General features: G+C 34.2%; 1 protein-coding gene across 1 annotated transcript in view; it reads left to right on the forward strand.

The window, feature by feature from the left end:
• Positions 1-18024, forward strand: part of KIAA1328 (KIAA1328 ortholog) — a 385660-nt gene that overhangs the window by 4991 nt on the left and 362645 nt on the right. Inside the window, exons 2-4 of the mRNA XM_060028920.1 lie at positions 1374-1409; positions 2138-2280; positions 9931-10025. Of these exons, the coding sequence (XP_059884903.1) occupies positions 1374-1409; positions 2138-2280; positions 9931-10025 (274 nt within the window). The remainder of the gene's footprint in view (positions 1-1373; positions 1410-2137; positions 2281-9930; positions 10026-18024) is intronic.

An 18024-nucleotide genomic window follows, 5' to 3' on the forward strand; every position in this document is an offset into this window, starting at 1 on the left:
TTAAAGTTTTTAGAGGCCCTATCAGCCAAAAGCTTGAAGCTGTGATAGTGCTGCAGAGAGCTGTTAGAAACCACCTGGCAGTTCAGACAGTAAGCACCATCTTTGTGTTCCATAGGGATTCTAGGCATTTCCAATCAGCATTCCTTGAAAAGATTCCATTACTAGAATTGATTCTGAACTGAAATATATTGATTTTTTAACATGTTATTAATCCACTGTTTTATTCCAGCCTTTTCCCAGGAGGAAATAGTTAATAATTGGTTTGTCTACAAATTTTGGAAAAGAAAGTGTTTTATAAAGTAACAAAACTTTAGTATTTTCTAGATCATTTGAAAAAAATTGTTTAGACACTTACTTCCTGGAAGTGTAATAGAAGGTTATCAAATGGTGGACATACCTGGATTTAGATATAGTTCTGAATAAAATTTTATTTCTGGAAAGTAAACTTTCTTATTATATTGGTTCCCTTTCTATAGCAGTGTTCTAGCCTTTCTGAATTTCTCCTTTTGAAATTCAGAATAGTCCTTTTTGTCTTAAATTTCTTCAACTTGTTAAATAGTAGGGCTTCTTGAGGCATTTCATGAATATACTGCAGAAGAATAAAAAATGTTTTTTGTGTTGGCATGATTGACTTGCCCCCAAACAGTGTTTGTTCTTCAAAGCTGAAGCTCACTTTGAAATTACAGATTCTTTTTTTTTTAATATATCTTTTTTGGAGTATAATTGCTTTACAATGTTGTGTTAGTTTCTGTTGTACAACAAAGTGAATCAGCTATAAGTATACATATATCCCCATATCCCCTCCCTCTTGAGCCTCTTCCCATCCTCCCTATCCCACCCCTCCAGGTCCTCACAAAGCATCAGAGCTGATCTCCCTGTGCTATGCAGCAGCTTCCCGCTAGCTATCCATTTTACATTTGGTACTGTATATATGTCAATGCTAAAGCTTACTTTAAAATTAAAAGCTAAAGCTCCCTTTGAAATTACGAATTCATGCCTAAAATAACTTGTCATTCACCGATGATGAGCAAAATGGAGTATTTAACTCCTTGTTTACGAAAGGAAAGAAAATGAAAGGAAACTAATTTGTAGTGTATCTCACTTGGGAATAAGCATGGATAAAACTTTTATGGAACAAGGCCTTCCAAAATTTTTACAAAGCAGATAGTTGTGAATGTATAAAGATTAACTTTAAAAGATTATTAATTTTGCTACATTTATTTTAATTATGGTGCTTTCTAGTTTTGTTTTTAAAAGCTAGTTATAAACTCCCAGGTCAAAACAAATTACAAATTATAACAGAAATACAGAACAGCAATGTTTGGATGTTGGATAATCTTTTCTAGTATTTTCCTTTATGTCTTCCTGCATAGTTTCTGATGAAGAACAGTCAGTAGTGTATGTTCCAGGTATGATTTTATGCATTAATTTGGTAAACTTCCTTTGCTTCTTAAGAGTTAGGAGAAAATAAAAACATTAGGATAACTTTGCAGGTATAAGTAGATGCAGAACAGTTCATCAGAACCTAATTTTTTTTTTTTTTTTTTTTTAATGTTTGGTATGACCCCACTAAGGTTTGAAATACTGCCTTATTTTAGGGGCTGGCTGGGCAAGTCAGCTTTTGATGAATTTACAGAATACTTCATTCATGTGTTAAAGAGCAAGAGATTCTTTTCTTGTCATATTACAAATAATAGTTTAAATTTTATATTTCAAAAAAATGTGAAAACTTCTTTATATAGTGTTTATGTAATAGACTTTAAAGCTTACTTACTGGTTGTTAAGAGATGAGTAGTAAAACTGAACCACTGGAGGCATCCTAATTGTGTGAAGAATCAGATTTTTAATTTTCAATAAGTTAAGGTATGTATGGTATGTTGTAGTTTATTGGTTTTAATGTGACTTACGGATGTTCACATCCCCATTTAAAAATACTTCAGTTGAATCTTTGCATGCAAAACATCATCTTTTCATGATTCATTATTTAGTAACAGAGCCTTAAAATGAAGTTTATAAAGTAAGAGATTTCCCCATCAAGTGCCATAAGTAGAGGATATCAAGGAAGAGGTTGATGGGGGCAGGGTTTAAGAGAATGAAAAGATATAATTTTGAAATCTTGTTTGATGGAAATCCTTAGGAATTTCTACAGGAGGAAATATCAGATCAAGACACAAGATGGTGAATCCAAAAGCTGATGTTAAACTTAAGACTTCCAGGGTGACTGCTACTTCAGTCTCCATGGAGTCTTTAAAAGGTGCAGGGGATTCAGTAGATGAACAGGTCAGTAATTTCTTTTTTTCTTTTTCTGTTTTTTTTTTTTTCCTTATTCTCCAGTCTTTATAAATGCTAACCAGTAAGTCATTTTTTTATGCTGACCAATAACTGATAGATAAGGGTAGAGGAGCCCTTGAAAGAACATTAGATGATCTACAAGCATTTTTAAAGATACAGAGGATTCTAGGATGCTTTGCTTAGTATGAATATAAAATGTGTGTTACTCATTTTGTTCCAAAATGTCCAGGCTTGCTTTAAGCCTTAGTTAAGAAACATTTATTGTCTTAGTATGTCTCCAAAGACTTAAATCCTGATCTGTGTGGAGTTAGTAAATCAAATTGACAATTTTTTTCTTTTATTAGGTGTCCTTCGTGACTTTTGTTCATGTGAATTTGTTAGTTGATGGTGGATAAACCTTTGTATATAAGAAAATGCTTTATTAAAACAAAATTAGCCTGTATTATTATTGTTATTATTTCCTTCGTTTGGCAAATAATATCATAAAGACTTTATTTCTATAGCTCAGTCATTGATTTCTCCTTTGTCTTTCTTCGCCTCTTTAATAGTGTCTGTACATTCCTTTGGTATATGCTCTATCTGATTGGTTTATTTCACTTTACTTTTTGTTATATTTTGTCTCCCCAACCAGAGTTTAACTCAGGGTTTGGCAATCTATGACCTGTAGGCCAAATCTGCTTCTTCCTGTTTTGTGAGTAAAGTGTTACTGGAACACAGCCACTCTCAGTCTTTTAGTGTTATGTTATTGCCACTTTCGTATTACAATGGCAGAGGCGCTGTAAAGATGAATGCTCACAAAGCCAAAATCATTTGCTATCGAATTCTATATAAAAAATATTTTTCAGTCCCTGGTTTATGTTCAGATATTGAAATTTTCAATGTCTAGTTTGTTACTAATTACAGTTGACCCTTGATCAACACAGGTGTTAGGGGTGTTGAACTCCGGGCAGTTGAATATTTGCGTATACCTCTTGGCTCCCCAAAACTTTACTAATAGCCTACTGTTGAATGAAAGCCTTACTGATAACATAAATAGTCAATTAACACATATTTTGAATGTTATATGTATATTTACATACACTTTACGCATTCATGCCACACCTTTTTTCTTAATTTTTAAAAAATATTTCTTAGGCTCTGTGGTTCGTCTGCAAGCTTATTCAAATTGTTGTAAATCTCCAAAAAGTTTTGCAATATATTTATTGAAAAAAAATCTGCTTGTAAGTAGACTTGTGCAGTTCAAACCCATGTTGTTTAAGGGTCAACTGTTTTACGTTTAGTTATCTACAGGATTTAACTGTGATTAGCTCAAAAAGCCTGCCTATGTTACTTATATCCCCAGTGTGTACACTTCACACTAGGATGTGAATAGTTGAATTTGCAAGTTCTTATCAAAAATTGAAAGTATTTTTTCATATAATAGTTTGTGTATTTTATAGTGAACAGAAACTATTCCCCATTCATATCAGCTCTTGGCAACCACTAATCTGCTTTTAGTCTCTGTATTTGTCTGTTCTGGACATTTCATATAACTGGAATAATGTAACATGTGGCCTTTTGTGACTGGCTTTTTTCATTAAGTATAGTGATTTCAAGTTTCATCTATGTTGTATCATGTATCTTTACTTCATTTCCTTTTATGGCTCAATACATATTTTGTTTAACCACCAGTTGAAGGACATTTGGGTTGTTACAGTTTTTGGCTATTATCAATAATATTGCTGTCAGCATTCATGTACAAGTTTTTGTGTGGATGTATGTTTTCAATTTTCTTGTGTATACACCTAGAAGTAGAATTTCTGGGTCATATAGTAATTCTCTGTTTAACCTTTTGATGAACTACCAAAGTAGCGATACCATTTTACGTTCCACCAGCAATGTATGAGGATTCCAGATTCTCCACATTCTCACCAACACTTTATATCCATCTTTTTTATTTATAATTGTCGTAGTGAGTGTGAAGTGGTATCTCATTGTGGTTTTGATTTGTATTTTCCTAACGGCCAATAATGATCATCTCTTTATGTGCTTCTTGGCCATTTGTATGTGTTCTTTAGAGAAATGTCTATCCAGATCTTTTTCAATTGGGTTGTCTTCTTATTGATGAGTTGTAAGAGTTCTTTATAGATTCCATCTCCAAGTTCCTTGTCATATATATGATTTGCAGATATTTTCTCCAATTTTGTGAATTGTCTTTTCACTTTCTTTATTTTTTTAAATAAAATTTATTTATTTATTTATTTTTATTTTTGGCTGCATTGGGTCTTCACTGCTGTGCGTGGGCTTTCTCTAGTTGTGGTAAATGGGGGCTTACTCTTCGTTGTGTTGTGCGGGCTACTCTTGTTGTGGACGAAGCACAGGCTCTAGGCAAGGTGGCTTCAGTAGTCGTGGCTTGCTGGCTCTAGAGCGCAGGCTCAGTAGTTGTGGCACATGGACTTTGTTGCTCTGCGGCATGTGGGATCTTCCCAGACCAGGGCTCGAATCCGTGTCCCCTGCATTGGCAGGCAGATTCTTAACCACTGTGCCACAAGTGAAATCCTCTTTTCACTTTCTTATTGGTGTCCTTTGGAGCTTGAAAGTTTTAAATTTCGATGAAGTCCAGCTTATCAGTGTTTTCCTTTTATTTATTTAATTATTTATTTGCTGTCATATCTAAGAAATCATTGACTAAACCAAGGTCTCAAAGATTTATACCAATATCTAGGAGTTCTATAATTTTAGATATTACATTTAGGCTTTGATCCATTTTGATGTAATTTCTGTACATGCTATGGGTAGTGACCCAACTTCATTCTTTTGCATGTGGATTTCCAGTTGTCCCAGCGTCATTTGTTGCAAAGACCATTCTTTCTCCTTTGATTGTCTTGCCACCCTTGTTGAAAATCTGTTAATCATAAATGTGTTTGTTTCTGTAATCTCAGTTCTATTCCATTGATGTATATTTCTATTTTGATCGCAGTACCACACTGCTTTAGTATACTGTAGCTTTGCAGTAAGTCCTGGAATCAGGAAGTGTAAATACTCCAAGTTTGTTCTTCCTTTTCAAGGTTGTTCTGGCTACTCTGGGTCTTTTGCATTTCCATAAGAATTATAGAATCAACTTGTCAATTTCCGCACAAAAGTCAACTTGGATTTCAGTAGCAATTGTGTTGAATCTTTTTTTTTTTTAATGTTGAACCTTCTTTTAATTTATTTATTTTTATTTTTGTCTTTGTTGGGTCTTCGTTTCTGTGCGAGGGCTTTCTCTAGTTGTGGCAAGCGAGGGTCACTGTTCATCGTGGTGCGCAGGCCTCTCACTGTCGTGGCCTCTCTTGTTGCGGAGCACAGGCTCCAGACGCGCAGGCTCAGTAGTTGTGGCTCACAGGCCTAGTTGCTCCGCGGCATGTGGGATCTTCCCAGACCAGGGCTCGAACCCGTGTCCCCTGTATTAGCAGGCAGATTCTCAACCACTGCGCCACCAGGGAAGCCCTGTGTTGAATCTTTTAAAAAAAATTTTTTAAAGTTTTTAATTCAAGTATAGTTGATTTACAATGTTACGTTAGTTTCAGGTGTATAGTACAGTGATTCAGTTTTTTATGTATATATTGTATATATACCTATATATTATATATGTGTATATATATTTTTTCTTTTCAGATTCTTTTCCCTTATAGGTTATTACAAAATATTGAGTCTAGTTCCCTGTGCTATACAGTAGGTCCTTGATGGTTATCTGTTTTTTATATATATATATATATATATATATATATATATATATATATATAGTACTGTGTATATGTTAATCTCATAAATTAGGAGATTGGGAATCTTTTTTTCTTAATTTTTAAAATTTTTTAATTCAATTTTTAAAGGTTACTTTCCATTTACAGTTATTACAAAATACTGGCTGTATTCCTCGTGTTGTACAATACATCCTTGAGCCTGTCTTACACCCCACAGTTTGTATTTCCTACTCCCCCAGCCCTATGTTGTGTTGAGTTTTTAGATCGATTTGGAGAGTACTCTCAACTTAATACTATTAAGTCTTCCAGTCCTTGAATATGGTGTGTAAAATGTCTTTCTATTTATTTAGGTCTTCTTTAATTTCTTTCAGTGATGTTTTATAGTTTTCAGTGTACATGCCTTATACTCCTTTTGTTAAATTTATTTTCAAGTATTGTGTTTTATACTTTTTGGTACTACTATTAACGGAGTTGTCTTCTTGATTTCATTTTTGGATTTTTCACTGCTAGTGTCCAGAAACACAGTTGATTTTTTATCCTGCTACCTTTCTAAATTCATTTATTAGTTCTAATCTAATAGTTTTTTGGTAAATTCCTTACAATTTTCTATATATAAGATCATGCCATCTGTGAATAGAGATAGTTTTACATACCCCTTTTCAGTTTCGATTCCTTTTATTTCAACTGTCTTCTAAAGAGATTTAAAAATGCAACAAACTTTATAGCAAGTTCACTTTTCCATACTGATAGTCTGTTGGTCCAGTATCATTTATTAAGAGGACCATTCTTTTCCCCATTGAATTACCATGATGCTATTGTAATTCAAGGAGAGACTTAAAATTTCACCACAAGTCTGGCAACTGTGAGAGGAGAAAGAAAGAAAGATTGACTAGGAAGGGTCTCAGACTTCCTTGCAGTCTGAGGTAGTGTCTGTCTGTAGAGATGTATCCTTCCCTTATTATAGCATAGCATCTTTTTTGGTAATCTCTATCCTGAATTTTGTGTTTGTCATTCTTTTGTTTTTCTATATTAGGGGTTGACAAATTTTTTCTGTAAAGGGCCAGATGGAAAATATTTAGCCTCTGTGAGACACATGGTTTCTGTCTTAATTATCTAAGTCTGCCACTATAGTGTGGAAAAAGCCTTATGTATGTCAATGTATAAAAGAATGTGCATGGCTGTGTTTTGTTTTGTTTTTAATTAATTAATGTATTTATTTTTGGCTCTGTTGGCTCTTTGTTGCTGCACATGGGCTTTCTCTAGTTGCGGCAAGTGGGGGCTACTCTTTGTTGTGGTGCGCAAGCTTCTCATTGCGGTGGCTTCTCTTGTTGTGGAGCACGGGCTCTAGGTACGCAGGCTTCAGTAGTTGTGGCACGTGGGCTCAGTAGTTGTGGCTCATGGGCTCTAGAGCGCAGGCTCAGTAGTTGTGGTGCATGGGCTTAGTTGCTCCATGGCTTGTGGGATCTTCCTGGACCAGGGCGTGAACCCACGTCCCCTACATTGGCAGGCAGATTCTTAACCACTGTGCCACCAGGGAAGTCCCCCATGGCTGTGTTTTAATAAACCTTTTTTACAAAAACAAGCTTTGGGCCAGATTTGGCTTGAAGTCATAGTTTACCAACCCCTGTCCTATATGGTCTAAACATGTATTTATTTTTTAAACAATGTTTAGTTTTATATATATTTCAAACTTTATATAAATGATCTCGTATTGTGTGATTTGCTTTTTTGTTCAACATTATATTCCTGAGATTTATTTATGTTGCATATGGTTACATTTCATTTCCTTTCACTGATATTTCAGTCAGGGTTTAGTCAGTTATTTTAACTGAGAGTATTTAATATAAAGACTTGTTAAATTGGTGCTGGAGAACTGAAAAGCAAAAGGGGCACACTAGGTTATCGTGTAGGTAGTAACTGCCAGAAACAACCACCATCTTTAGGGCTGGGAAAACAGAACAAGTTGGAACTATTAAAACCTAGAAGCTTGGAGGGGGAGCCACTTAGAGCTGGAACTTTGACCTTCGATGATGGGAAACCAGCCTGACTGGTATTGCTATCCCCAAGCAGATATGATAAAGGCTGGTTCTATGAGGGCTAGAAGAATTACCAACTGGAATCAGCTGTTCTTGCCAGGGTAAAGATCTCTGACAGGGGTGGCACTGATAGAAACAGGAAGCAAAGAGAAAGGAATGTGTCCTTTCTTCCTCTAAGAGCCTCTGGTTCTTCCTGTTGGCAGAGTTTAACAGAACGTTGTGGCAAAGAAGAAATGAAGTTTCCAGAGTCTCAGCCTCAGCATCGCAAAACAGAGCGTGGGGGATGGGTTTGAAGATGAATGTCAACAGCGTAACAACCAGTAGCTACAGAATTCCATTGTATAAATATACCACAGTTTAACTCTGGTTGACAAACATTTGTGTTTTCAGGTTTTTGCCTAAACACAATGCTGCTGAAGTTCTTGCCTGTGTGCAAGCGTTTCTCTTTTTTGTTTACTGAAATTTCTTTTAAAGGGTTTTCAGCAATTTTTCACATTGCCAAATCCAGTGACTTCTTTTTATATTCTGTTTAACTTTTTTGATCATTAGCACCATTAACCCCACATTCTTCTTGAAACTTTTTTCTCCCACAGTGTCGTATGCTTCTGATTCTCCTCTTGTCTTTTCAAAAACCAATTTTAGTGTATTTTCTTCGGTTAGGAGATGATTTTTAAAAACTAATATTTTTTTCTTAACTTTAAGGAAAATTTTACAACATAGAAAAGTGTAAAGAAAATAATAAAAATCTAAACATTATCAATAATAACATATGGCTGAGTTTTAGATCTTTAAAACTCTGACTTGAGAACCAGACCCACATTTCTAACTTCCTGACTAAACATTTCCACATGAATATCCTCCTGGCATCTTAAATTGACCATATCTAATATCTAAAGCCAAACCCATTTAATTTTTTTTTTTTTTTTTTTTTTACCATATCCTCTTTCTCATTTCCTTTTTCTCCCGTCTTTTCCATATTTGGGTAGCAGTAATTCCAGGATTCATTTTAGGGGTCTTGGATTATTCTTGGCCACCTGAAGTAATTGGACTAACCTACTTCATGGTTACGCAAATGCCAAGGATTCTTTTTTTTTTTTTAACATGTTCCTTTTACATGTTGCCTCCAGTTCCCTTGTGAATCCCTAGGTTTCATGTCTTTAAAGCCCCCCTTTGATGTTCAATAACTAGGAGAACTTTTTATAGCATAAGAGATAGGATAGTACAGTGGGTAAGAACATAGACTCTGGAATCAATGCTTGAGTCTTGATTTTGCTACCTAACTGCTATATTCCTAGGCAAGATATGTAACCTCCTCGTAGAATAGGAATAATACCTACCTAATAACATTGTGAAAATTAAATGGATAAGTATAAAATACTTAGAATATTCCTAATAATACTAGGTATAATGTTATCTATTATTACTATTACTCTTTGGTCTAGAACCCTTTGGAATGAACCTTTGGATATATTGAGAGCTTAGAACTGGTGCTTCTGCTGCCAGCCTTAGTACATCTTTAAGCAGCCGTGCGGCTATGGTGTAGGAAAGATTCTCAGTATCTTCCATTAGGTGTTTGTTTCTGTGACATTCATCAAGGGAAAGTTGTTTCCTTAATACTCCCTAACACTTAAGCAGGCACATTTCCGCCTAAGAGTTCTTTCTGTGTAAATTTCAGATTTCCCCTGGTGGACAGATAGTTCCTTAGCCTGTGTTGAGTTCACAGTAGGTTTAAATGAAATGGGTAAATAGTGTTCTAGTTTACCAGATAAAAGAGATCCAAGAAATTTCATCTCCTGTGCTTATTTTAAGAAATTTCTCAAAAAGTCTTAAAAATTGTTTTTTGTGAAAGTTGATCAGAAGGATTTTTTTTTTTTTTTAAGAATTTCTGCAGGGGAGGAATAAAGAGTGCATCATTGAAGGATTTATGTCTTGAAGACAAAAGACGCATTGCAAACTTAATTAAAGAACTGGCCAGGTGAGACAAAACCTTATATGAAATGCATTACTCTATGAGAGTGTGGTTTTTTTTGAAAATAGAAAATTACAAATATGTTCTCATGTCATTGTGTCATTGTGTCATTGATCTTATGGGAGCAGTGACTTTTAGAATAAAAGGTATCCTGTGGTGCCAAAAAGAAAAGTAGAAGAAAACGTAAAATGGAAAAGAAACACTCTCCATTTATGTTTTCTGGTTTAATTTCCCCAAATTGTTTCATGGAAATATCTGCAGCAGTCATTTATCAAGAGGGAACATTTTGAAACTTAGCTCTGCTATTGATGTAGGTTGATATTGTAATCAGAGGCATAGCACTTTGGTTTTGCTTTAGTATCTGAAACAGAAAAGAACATTCATTTTATTGTCATCTTTCACAAGAATACTAGTTGTCATTTTGCTAACTTCTGATACTTTCAAGTAAGGGATTTTAAATTTTGAGAATGAGAGTTCTTAGCTGTTCTTAGCTGGAATAAACTATTCCAGTTTATTAATGATGTATATGAAGAATATTTACTTTGTATAATTTTTTGTTAATATACATGTCAAGTTTTGGGGTCTTAAATAATAAATGAAGATGCTTATAGAGGAATGTGTTAATATAAATTATAAAAGTTAAGTTTAGGGGAAGACCATACCTAAAAACTGATAAAATTATATTTATTTTTATCATTGAATTGCATGTTTGGAAATAGTAGGTCTTTTTCTTCTTTGTCTATTTACAAAGATAACTACATGAAGTGTTTCATTTTGAGACCTTAAAAGAATGTTTGTAGAGGCTTTTCTAGAAAGACCGAAGTTAAAAATTACCTTATTAAATCATAGAATCACAGGTATAAAAGATGACAAAAAGCAGTGATGTTTTGGGGGCTTAGGTTACAAGGTCTGAGATTTCAAAGTACATGCCTTAGTCTGAATGTGATATGCCACCTGAGATAAGCAGTAACCTCTTTCACTAGAATTCTTTGACTGTTCTGTTCCCTGAAGTAGAGTTTTCATGATCTCAAGTAGTGTTTTTTGTATTGGGAAAATATTTAATTGTTAAACATTTAATTTATGATCATCTCACAAGGCTTTTTACCACGAAGATGGATGTGGATGTCCTTAAAGCAATTACAGTTAGTTTGACTTCATATATACTGGTCCTGAATTGCCATTATTGTCCTGACTGATACATTTTCAGCTACCAGGCTTAGAGAGTACTTGACATCTTAGAGTATATTGTTTTGGTTTCAGTAAACTGCTGCTTTCTAGCAAAGTGCTCAATTCTCGGTAGAAGGTCATTGTGTTAGTACAAGGTTAATATTAGTACAAATTTGACTGCTAAAAACCCGTTATTACTATATTAACTATTAACATACAGGTATATGGGAATAATGTATTCTTGATTCCTTGAATTTGCTAAGTTTCCTCTGCTGGATATTTCAGTCTATGTTTTTCTACTCATACTTGCCAAACTGTTTTTTTTTCAAGACAGTTTTGTGCTAGTGGGAAAGTAGAGAGAATTCCATGTACCTCAAACACTGGCAACAAAACATTTCTAGCCTTCATGTTCTTTTACCTCTGAATTTTCAACCTGATTTCAAATAACTGGTTTCCTGTTGGCATTAAATACAGTCATTTCTCTTTCAGCTTGAGAAATAAAGTATATACTCCTTTGACCAGATATTTCCCTCTAGCTACTACCTTCTTTGTACTACAACATAACCTCATTCCTAGAAAAGAGTCTGTAATATCTATAATACTGTTTTCTACTCTGTTGCATTTCATTCCCTCCTCAAACTTATTCATTTATTTTAAAATATACTATATGGAAGTGCAATTTATATACGATAATATGTACCCGTTTTAATTATATATTTCACTGAGTTTTGACAAATGTAAGATTACTCCAGAAAGTTACATTGAGAACTTTTACAGTCAGTCCCCTCCTCTATCCTCCATCCCAGGCAGCCATTAATGTGATTTCTATTATTACTGCTTAGTTTTATATCTGACACACCAGTATAAATGGCCCAACAGTATGTACTTTTTTCTGTCTGGCTTTTTTCCCTCAGCAAAATGATTTTTGGTGTGTGGTAAAATATACATAACATAAAATTTACCATCTTAACTGTTTTTAAGTGTACAGTTCAGTGATATTAAGTACATTCGTGTTGCTGTGTGACCGTTTCTGCCATCCATTCCCAGAACTTTTTCATCGCTGAAACTCTGTCCCCATTAAATAACTCCTCACTCTCCCCACTGCCTACTCCCTGGTAACCACTGTTCTATGTGCTTCATGAATTTGGCTATTCTAGATACCTTATATAAGTAGAATCATATAATATTTGTCCTTTAGTATCTGATTTATTTCGGAGCATAGTGTTTTTGAGACTTTTAAAAACTTGTTTTGTATAGGAGTAATGCATTTTTTATCATTGAGTAGTATTCCATTGTATGCCTGTACCTTAATTTGTTTATCTATTCATCTATTAATGGACATTTGGGTTGTTCCAGTATTTGCCTTTTATGAATGGTGTTACTTTAACATTCATGTACAAGTCTTTGTGTGGCTATGATGTTTTATTTTTCTTCTGTAAATACTTAGGAGTGGAATTACTCAGTTATATGTTAAGTGTATATTTAACTTTATAAAAAACTGCCAAACTGTTTCCCAATGTAGTTGTGCTATTTCACACTCCCGCTAGGAACTTAACGAGAGTTCCATCATTCTGCATATTCAATAACTCTTGGTATTATCATTTCTTTGCATTTTGACCATTCTCATGAGTATAGTGATATCTCCTTGTGGAATGAATTTGTGTTTCCCCAATGATTAATGTGATGATTGGCCAGTCTTTTGTTAAGTGTCTGTTCAAATCTTTTGCCTGTTGTTTTTTTTTTTTTTTTTCACTCACCCGCTTCCTTCTTGACATTGAAGTATTAGAGTTCTTTATATATTCTGGATGTAAATTTTCAAATATTTGTTTTTTCCTCCCAACCTGCAGCTTGCTTTTAATGCTCTTAATATTTTCTTTTGAAAAGCAATTTTTTTTTCTTTTGATGAAGTTCACTTCATCAGTTTTTTCTTTTATGGTTGATTTTTTTAGTATTCCATCTAAGAAATCTTGCCCATCCCACAGTAGCAAAGATTTTTTCCTATGTTAGAAAAGACTATATCTTTTCTGCAGAATTAACCTCCGCCTCCTTGTCAAAAATCAGTTGACCATATATGCATAGCCTATTTCTGGGCACTTTATTTCATTCCACTGACCTATATGTTGCCCTGATGCCAATACCACAGTAACTTGATTACTGTCATTTTATAGTAAGTCTTGAAATCAGGTAAATCCTAATGATTTTTTGTTCTTTTTGAAAATTGTTTTGGCTCTTTGAGGTCCTTTGCATTCCACTAAATTTTAGAGTCAGCTTATTAATTCCTAAAAGAACATTGCCTCCTGGAATTTTGTTTGGGGTATATTGAATTTACAGATCAAAGTGAGGAAAATTAACATGCACTGAGTCTTCCAATCTATGAATATGTCATATCTCTCCATTATTTTTTTAGATTTTCTTGCATTTTTTTCTGCAGGATTTGTAGTTTTCAGGGGTACAGTGTGTAAAATATGCTCATATTTTGTTGTATTTATCCTTAAGTATTTTATGTTTTTTGATACTATTATAAATGGTGTAATTTTAATTTTATATTACACTGTACACTGAATTTTAAATTTTATTTCTAATTTGAAAAAAAACAGAATTGATTTTTTAACATTGACTTGGTATCCATCAACTTCTTAAAATTCACTTGTTATAGTAGGTTTTTTTTGCCAGAGTACTTTGGATTTTCCACATACAAGATTATGTCATCTACAGATAAAAACAGTTTTATTTTTTCTTGACAATCTATAGATTCTTTTTTTCTTTTTCTTGCCCTTTGGCATTGGCTAGAACCTGCAGGACAGTGTTGAATGAAAGTGACGAGGGTGGACATCTTTGCCTTCTTTTTGTTATCTTAAATCTTTAACTATTAAGCACAATGTAAGCTATAGGTTTTTTGTAGATGTTCTTTATCAGGTTGAGGATATTTATTTTTGTCCCTAGTTTGGTGAGGTTTTTTTTTTTTTTTAGTCATAAATAGGAGTAGAATTTTGTCAAATGATTTTTCTTCATTTACTGTGCTGATAATATGGTTTTTTTTCTCTGTTATACTCTGGTAAAATATGTTGATTGATTTTTGAATGCTTAATTTACCTTGCCTTCCTGGCCTAAGCCTCATTTGGTCATGGTGGTTTTTGGTTTTGTTCTTCATCTACTACTGAGTTTGATTTGCTAATATTTTATTAGAGATTTTTGTAACATGAGAAATGCTTGTAGTTTTCATGAAATGTCATTATATATTTTTTAACTTTATGTTTTAATTATGGTAAAATACACATAACATAAATTTTACCATCTTAACCAATTTTTAAGTCTACAGTTCAGTAGTATTAAATGTATTCACGTTGTTGTTCAACCAGTCTCCAGAACCCTTTTCATCTTGAAAAACTAAAACTCTGTGTGCCCATTAAAGCTCCCCATTCCTCCCTTTGCCAGCCCCTGGCAGTCACCATTCTACTTTCTCTGTCTGCAAGTTTTACTATTCTAGAACCTCATATATATGTCAAATCATTGTGTTTTTTACCATAATGTGGTAAAATACATATAACGTACAATTGACCTGTCGTGACATTCAGTACACTAACAGTTTTGCATAACCATCACTTTTAAGTTCCAGAACATTTTCACTCCAAAGGAAACTGTACCCATTAAGCAGTTGCTGCCCATTCTCCCTTTCCACCTAGCGCCTGACAATAGCTAATCAGTTTTCTGTCTGTATTGATTTGCTAACTCTCGATATTTCATTTAACTGGAATCATACAATATGTGGCCTCTTGTGTCTGATTTCTTTCACTTAGCATGTTTTCAAGGTCGGCTGAAAAATACCCCATTGTGTGGATACATCACATTTTGTTTCTCCATTCATTCGTTTATAGACATTTGGGTTTCTCCCTTTTGACTGTTGCGAGTAGTGCGCTATGAATATTCATGTGCAAGTTTTTGTTTGAACACCTGTTTCAGTTATTTTGGCTATATACCCAGGAGTGGAATTACTAGGCCTTAGGTTGTTCTATGTTGAACTTTTTGGGGAGCTACCAATCGTTTCCACAGCAGCTGAACCACTTTATATTCCCCCTAACAGTGTACAAGGATTCCAGTGTTTCCATATCCTCACCAACACCTGTTGTATTTCATTTTTTTGATAATAGCCATCCTAGTAAGTATGAAGTGGTATCTGCTTGTGGTTTTGATTGTCATTTTCCTAGTGGCTAATGATGTCAACATTTGTAAGTCTTCTTTGGAGAAGTGTCTATTCAAGTCCTTTGCCCATTTTTTAATTGGGTTGTTTGTCTTGTTGTTGTTGTTGTAATAGTTTTACATATTCTAGATTTTTTTTTCATATTCTAGATTTTAGACCACTAAAAGATACATGATTTACAAATAACCTCTCATTATGTAAGTTGTTTTTTCACTTTCTTGATTGTGTCCTTTGAAGCATAAAAGATTTTACTATTGATGAAGTCTAAATTTTCTAATTTTTCTCCTGTTGATTGTGCTTTTGGTGACCTATCTAAGAAACTACTGCCATATCAAAGATCATGAAGATTTAACCCTATGTTTTCTTCTATGAGTTTTATGATTTTAGCTCTTTATTCAGGTCTTTGGTTCATTTTGGTTTAATTTTTGTGTATGGTAAGAGGTAGTGGTTCAACTTAGTTCTTTTGCATGTGGAAATCCATTTGTCCCATTTGTTTTTATCATTACCAGACTCATGGACATTTTATTTTATTCTAATCCAGGACTCACAGAAATAAAAATGGAGTAGCACAGTGGTACATTTTAAAAAAAGAACACTTTGTTTTGAGGTAATTATAGATTCATCTGCAGTGGTAAGAAATAATACAGAGAGATAGTCCATGTCGCCTTTACCCAGTTTTCACCAATGGTAGCATTTTGATTAACTGTAGTGCAATATCACAACCAGAAAATTGATACTGATAGAATTCATCAACCTTGTATAGATTTCACATGTACTTATTTGTGTGTATATTTAGTTCTGTGCAGTTTTATCACATATGTAGATTTGTGTACCATCACCACAGTCAAGATACAAAACAGTTTTGTTACAAGAGTCACTCATGCTGTCCTTTTATAAACATAGCTATTTTCCTTTGTACTGCTTTCTCCTTCCCTAATCCCTAGCAACCACTGATCCACTCTCCATCTCTATAATTTTGTCATTTCAAGAATGGTATATAAATGGAATCATACGGTATGTAACCTTTTGATATTAGCTTTCTTTCCCACTCAACATAGTACTTTTTAGATCCATCCAAGTTGTTGAATGTATCAATAGTTTGTTCCTTTTATTGCTGAATAGTATTCCATGCTATGGGTGTACTACATTTTCTTTAACCATTCACCTGTTAAAGGATTGTTTTCAGCTTCAGACTGTTAGAAATGAAACGGCTGTGAATATTCAATGTATAGATTTTTGTGTGAGCGTAACATTTTCATTTCCTTGGAATATTGTGTCATAAATGCATATATAGTTTTGTCAGAAACTGCTGAACTATTTTCAAGGAGGGTTTACCATTTTACATTCCCACCAACAATGCAAGAGAGATCTACATCCTCTGCATTCTTGCCAACGTTTGTTATAATTATTTTGTATTGTAGTCATTTGGATAGGTATTTAGTGTTATCTAATTGCGTTTTTTTTTTTTTTTGAGGTACGCGGGCCTCTCACCACTGTGGCCTTTCCCGTTGCGGAGCACAGGCTCCGGGCGCGCAGGCCCAGCGGCCATGGCCCACGGGCCCAGCCGCTCCACGGCATGTGGGATCCTCCCGGACTGGGGCACGAACCCACGTCCCCTGCATCGGCAGGCGGACCCCCAACCACTGCGCCATCAGGGAAGACCTAATTGTGGTTTTAATTTGCATTTTTCTAATGGATATTGATGTTGGACATTGCTTCATGTGCTTATTTGCCATCTTCTTCAGAGAAATGTCTGTTCATCCTTTTTGCCCATTTCCTATGTAATATTTGGGTTTTTTTATTGATGAATTTTGAGAGTTCTTCATATGTCCTATATAGAGAGCCTTTGTTGGATATGTAGTTTGCAAATACTTCTTCATAGTCTGTAGGTTGTCTTTTCATCCCTTTCGTAGGGTCTTTCATAGAGCAAATGTTTTTAATTTTAACTAGGTCTAGTTTATCAGTTTTTTCCTTTTACAGACCATGATTTTATTGTCAAGTCTAAGAACTCTTTGCCTAGCCTTAGTACCTGAAGATTTTCTCCTGTTTTTTTCTGAAAGTTTTATAGTTTTATGTTTTGTATTAAGTGCATGATCCATTTTGCAATAATTTTTGTATAAGGTGTGAGGTTTAGGTTGAGCTTCCTTTTTTTTTGCCTACTGTGTCCAATTGCTCCAGCGCCATTTGTTGAAATCTTTTTTATACTTTTGTCAGAAATCAGTTGGGCATATTTGCATATGTCTCTTTCTCATCAGTTGGACATATTTGCATATGTCTCTTTCTCAGTTCTCTTTTCTAATCCATTGATCTATGTCTCTATCCTTCTGCCAACTGTCTTAATTGCTGTAGCTATATAGTAAGCCTTAATATTGGATAGAATGATTCCTCCCATTTTATTCTTTTTCAAAATTATTGTAGCTCTTCTAGTCCTGTGCCTTTCCATGATAACTTTAGAAGATTGTCAATGTCTATTAAAAAAACTTTGCTGGTATTTTAATAGCTATTACATTAAAACTATAGATCAGTTTTGGGAAAAATTGACATGTTTACTCTGTTGAGTCTTCCAATCTATGAATATGGCAAGACTCTCCATTTATTTAGCTATTTGATTTCTTTCATCAGCATTTTATAATTTTCAGG

Source organism: Delphinus delphis, chromosome 13, assembly GCF_949987515.2.
Source record: "Delphinus delphis chromosome 13, mDelDel1.2, whole genome shotgun sequence".
Lineage (NCBI taxonomy): Eukaryota > Metazoa > Chordata > Mammalia > Artiodactyla > Delphinidae > Delphinus > Delphinus delphis.